Genomic DNA, 5,565 nt, shown 5'->3' on the forward strand with positions numbered 1-5,565 from the left:
ATATATATATATGTATATACACATTATATATATATATATATATATATGTATATATACACACATTATATATATATATATATATATATATATGTCACTTTGAAGAGTTGAATTTGTGTGTGTGCGTGTGCGTGCATTTCTATCTAAATATATAGCCGCCAATTTTGACGGGTCGCTTACAATGTTAGATCTATAATACGACCTTATGAGAAGTTCTTAACCTTTGAACAAACAGTTGATTTCAAATCAACCTACTAGTAGGTAGTAGGTTGGCCAGGGCACCAGCCGCCCGTTGAGATACTACCGCTAGAGAGTTAGGGGGTCCTCTGACTGGCCAGACAGTACCATATTGGATCCTTCTCTCTGGTCACGGTTCTTTCCCTTTGCCTACACAGACACCGAATAGTCTGACCTATTCTTTACAGATTCTCCTCTGTCCTCATACACCTGACAACACTGAGATTACTAAACAATTCTTCTTCATCCAAGGGGTTAACTACGGCAATGCAATTGTTCAGTGGCTACTTTCCTCTTGGTAAGGGTAGAAGAGACTCTTTAGCTATGGTAAGCAGCTCTTCTAGGAGAAGGACACTCCAAAATCAAACCATTGTTCTCTAGTCTTGGGTAGTGCTATAGCCTCTGTACCATGGCCTTCCACTATCTTGGGTTAGAGTTCTCTTGCTTGAGGGTACACTCAAGCACACTATTCTATCTAGTTTCTCTTTCTCTTGTTTTGTTAAAGTTTGTATTGTTTATATAGGAAATATTTATTTTAATGCTGTTGCTATTCTTAAAATATTTTATTTTTCCTTGTTTCCTTTCCTCACTGAGCTATTTTCCCTGTTGGGGCCCCTGGGCTTATAGCATCCTGCTTTTCCAACTAGGGTTGTAGCTTAGCATTTAATAATAATAATAATAATTACACAACTTCCCTTAATCATCCTGATTTTGATAACTATAACTATAACTGTAACTCCTTATTTTCTATCCCTGTACAGGTTATCAATAACTATAAACTATAACCCTTTATCTCCTTATTTTCTATCCCTGTAGCCTACAGGTTGTCAATAACCATAACTATAACCCCTTATCTCCTTATTTTCTATCCCTGTAGCCTACAGGTTGTCAATAACTATAACTATAACTCCTTATCTCCTTATTTTCTATCCCTGCAGCCTACAGGTTATCAATAACTATAACTATAACCCTTTATCTCCTTATTTTCTATCCCTGTAGCCTACAGGTTGTCAATAACTATTAACTACTGTGCTATTTTCCCTGTTGGAGTTCCTGGGCTTATAGCATGCTGCTTTTCCAACCAGGGTTGAAGCTTAGCAAGTAATAATAATAATAATAATAATGATAATAATAATAATAATAATAATAATAATAATAATAATAATAATACATCTATAACTATAACCACTTATCTTATTTTTTATTACTGTGCAGGTTATCAATAACTACAACTAAAACCATAACTATAATCACGAATCTGCTTATTTTCTATTCCTGCGCAGATTGCCAATAATTACAACTATAACTATAACCACTAATCTCATTATTTACAATTCTTGTGCAGGTTGTCAATAACTACAACCATAACTATAACCCCTAATCTCCTTATTTTCTCTTCTTGTGCAGGTTGTCAATAACTATAATTACAACTGCAAATGTAGCTATAACCACTAATCTCATCATTTACAATTCTTGTGCAGGTTATCTATAATTATAATTACAACTACAACTATAACCACTAATCTCATCATTTTCTATTCCTGTGTAGGTTATCAATAACTATAACTACAACTACAACTATAACCACAAACCTCATTATTTACAATTCTTGTGCAGGCTGTTAATAAGTACAACTACAACCATAACTATAACCCCTAATCTCCTTATTTTCTCTTCCTGTACAGGTTGTCAAATGACGGCGGCGGTGGCGGGGGGTGTGGGCGGTGGGGTAATCGGGGGGATGGAGGACGTGAGGGGGGGAGGCTTATCTAATATCCCTGGGGAGAGCACCAGCGAGGGCGTCACCCCACTCATGTACGCCTGCCAGCAGGGGCGTGACCACACCGTCAGGCAGATCCTCCATAGGAAGGTGAGTTGCATGGTGCCCTTTTGGAGCTTGGCTGGACAGAAATAGAGACATTTGGACATTTTAGAAATTTAGACATATTAGAATAACTTTTTGTCAAAATCGTGGTCTTCTGGCATTTCTATTTTCATCATGAATTTTTACTTTTCTAATTTCATTATCACGAACAAAATTTATTTAATAACCATGATCGTTAAACTTCGTTTGATTAAATCAAGTGATTATCTTCATGTCCATCATCTATATATATATATATAATATATATGTATATATATATATGTATATATATACATATATATATATATATATATATAATATCGGCATATTCTTTAAGAATCTTACAACAATTTCGTAGTGGTTAGGATTTTAATTTTGTAATCACTCTCTTTACAATTAGATACAAAGGTTCTACACATTATTGATTAGGGCATATTAGTCTCACGCTTTTATCTATGTTAGTTTCAGGTATGAGGAAATAAGGAAAGAGAGAGAGAGAGAGAGAGAGAGAGAGAGAGAGAGAGATTTGTAATGGTTAGATATATTTTTTACGATGAATTTTACTTGAAGCTTTATGAGTTTATATATATATATATATATATATATATATCTGCCTTACATTACCCAAGCTGCCATGTGGTAGTCAGGAAAGGAGAAGCGGTTGGGAAGGGTCAAATTTGTGTGTGAGCATATATATATCTAAATAGTTATCCGTCATTTTTGACGGGTCGTATACACTAGTAATAGAATATTTGCCTGCCAAGGATATGTGCCTTTGATCCTGCCGCCTTTCTTTAAAGGGGATAGGTAAAGACATTACCACCTACTTAATACTAAAGATATTCATTGAGAGGCGGATAATAATATCATTGCGTTTTCAAAGTCTTCTCTTTCATTCGCGTCTTGACATTGTTCAGACGAAAAGTGTTTGGGGGATTAGCAAATTTGAATTACGGGAATTATGGATGTTGGAATATAATTTTCACATTATTATCATTATTACTTGCTAAGCCACAACCCTTGTTGGAAAAGCAGGATACTATAAGCCCAGGAACTCCAACATATTTTAAGAACGGTTACAACATTAAAATAAATATTTCATATATAAACTGTAAAAACTTTAACCAAATAATTAAGATAGAATAGTGTGCCCAATTGTACCTTCAAGCAAGAGAACTCTACCCCAAGACAGTGGAAGGCTATAGCACTACGCAAGACTAGAGAACAATGGTTTGATTTTTCAGTGTCCTAGAAGAGCTGCTTATCATAGCTAAGGAGTCCCTCCTACCCTTACTAAGAGGAAATTAGCCACTGAACAATTTCATTAACTATTTCAGTTTACACTCGTATTCATTTAAATGTATATTTCCTTGACTTTTGGAAGGCTATGGCACTACGCAAGACTATAGAACAATGGTTTGATTTTTGAGTGTCCTCCTCGAAGAGCGGCTTATCATAGCTAAGGAGTCCCTCCTACCCTTACCAAGAGGAAATTAGCCACTGAACAATTTCATTATCTATATTAGTTTACACTCATATTCATTTAAATGTATATTTCCTTGACTTGTTGAGCAGCCCATTTTAAGTTCTTATCGCCCTTTGAGGGTTGCGGTGGCCTTTTAGAAACGTCCCTGTTTGGTGATCTGCCGGAGCTGTGTTCAAGGCCCGCTTAAGCTCGATAGTTTTTGTAGTGTCTGCAACCTCACCGTCCTCGTGGGCTAAGGATAGCGGGTTTGGGTGATATATGTTTACCTCCTGTTTCATCGGCAGCCATTGGCTTCCTTATATGGGGCTGATTATGTATGTATGTATGTATGTTTATTTATTTATATATATATATATATATATATACCTGTATATATATACATAGATATATATATTTATGTTTATATATGTATATGTATACAGTATATATATATATTATTTATGTATATATATTTAATATATATATATATATATATATATTCATTTATGTATATACATGTATATGTAGATATATGTTTAATATATATATATATTATATATATATACATATGTATATGTGTATATATATGCATATATATGTATGTATATATATATATATATATATATATATAATCTTTTGTCTCTAGAGCATTGAACTGCTAGGTATAGCATTGTCATTGTCATGGTCCCTTGCCCCTGCCATTCACGGGAGGCCTTTAAACCATAAACAAAAAATACACGGCTGCGTGAATTCTCTTTATCGCCACAGAAACAATCGCAATCATTTCTACCCTTTGCTAGAACGTAGTTTAATCAGGCCGCAATTCGAAAGTTTAGTCATGAGTGGAATTGTTAGCAAACACCAGAAATCACAAAGATCTATGATTTTACGCGTTTGAAAAGCGAAAGGTCAGGGTGGGAGTGGATTGTGGGAAAAAAAAAAAAAAAAAAAAACAGTGCTCCTGACATTTTGTTCATAAATTTTAACACGCTGTTGGGTTAGGAAGTAAAATCTGCTTTTAAAATGAATTGAGGCAAGTGTTTTTTGAAAGTGCTGTTGGGTTAGGAAGTAAATCTGCCTTTAATATGAATTGAGGCAAGTGTTTTTTGTAAGTAAAAGGGTAGCCAGGTCTTTATGAATGCTCAGCATACAGTGAAATTAATGCCCAGAATGGTATAGAAACGAGTTCAGGTTACTGTGAGGTGTTTAAAGGTATATACAAAACAATCATTGATGGAATCGAATTTTTTTTTTCAGGTGAATGGTTAATGGTATAAGGCTGCGAATTGAATAGGGATAGGGAAAATACTAGGTAGGTAGTTTATTGTTTACAGTGGACATATTAAAAGATATGATGTTATAAGCAAACACGGGATTTTGATTATATGCATATAGATATAGTTATATATACATATATATATATATATATATATATATATTATATATATGTGTGTGTAAATATATATATATATATATATGTATATATATATATGTATATGTATATATATATATATATATGTATATGTATATGTATATATATATATATATATGTATATGTATATATGTATATATATATATATATGCATATATATAATATATATATATATATATATATATTATATATATGTATATATATATGTATATATATAATATATATACTATATATATGTATATATGTATATATATATATATATATATACTATATACATATATAATGTATATATATATATATATATATGTATATATATATATATATATATGCATGTATATACATACATATATACTGTATATATATATATATATATATATCTATACTGTATATGTGTGTTTGAGCTGCATTTGCGTGCGTGCGTGCGCGCAGGTATGGCATAACCGAAGCTGTTTATACAATTAATCCCCTCGGAAATGATAAGTACAGTGAGGTTGTTTGCGTGATTATGACGTTGTTTTGAGTAAGCAAAGATTATAATTAGTCATCTGTAATCATACCACTTTAGATATA

General features: G+C 32.6%; 1 protein-coding gene across 7 annotated transcripts in view; it reads left to right on the plus strand.

Moving 5' to 3' along the window:
- The window catches only part of LOC137643827 (uncharacterized), a 359,559-nt gene that overhangs the window by 111,688 nt on the left and 242,306 nt on the right, over positions 1-5,565 (plus strand). For 5 of the 7 annotated variants that reach the window (XM_068376527.1, XM_068376529.1, XM_068376533.1 and 2 more), the window contains exon 2: positions 1,920-2,104. In XM_068376527.1, the coding sequence (XP_068232628.1) occupies positions 1,928-2,104 (177 nt within the window). In that variant the 5' untranslated portion in view covers positions 1,920-1,927. Of the gene's footprint in view, positions 1-1,919; positions 2,105-5,565 lie in introns of those variants that run through there. The other 2 variants (XM_068376528.1, XM_068376530.1) reach the window with 1 other exon arrangement.

The sequence above is a fragment of the Palaemon carinicauda genome, chromosome 7 (genome assembly GCF_036898095.1).
Source record: "Palaemon carinicauda isolate YSFRI2023 chromosome 7, ASM3689809v2, whole genome shotgun sequence".
In the NCBI taxonomy this organism is placed as follows: domain Eukaryota; kingdom Metazoa; phylum Arthropoda; class Malacostraca; order Decapoda; family Palaemonidae; genus Palaemon; species Palaemon carinicauda.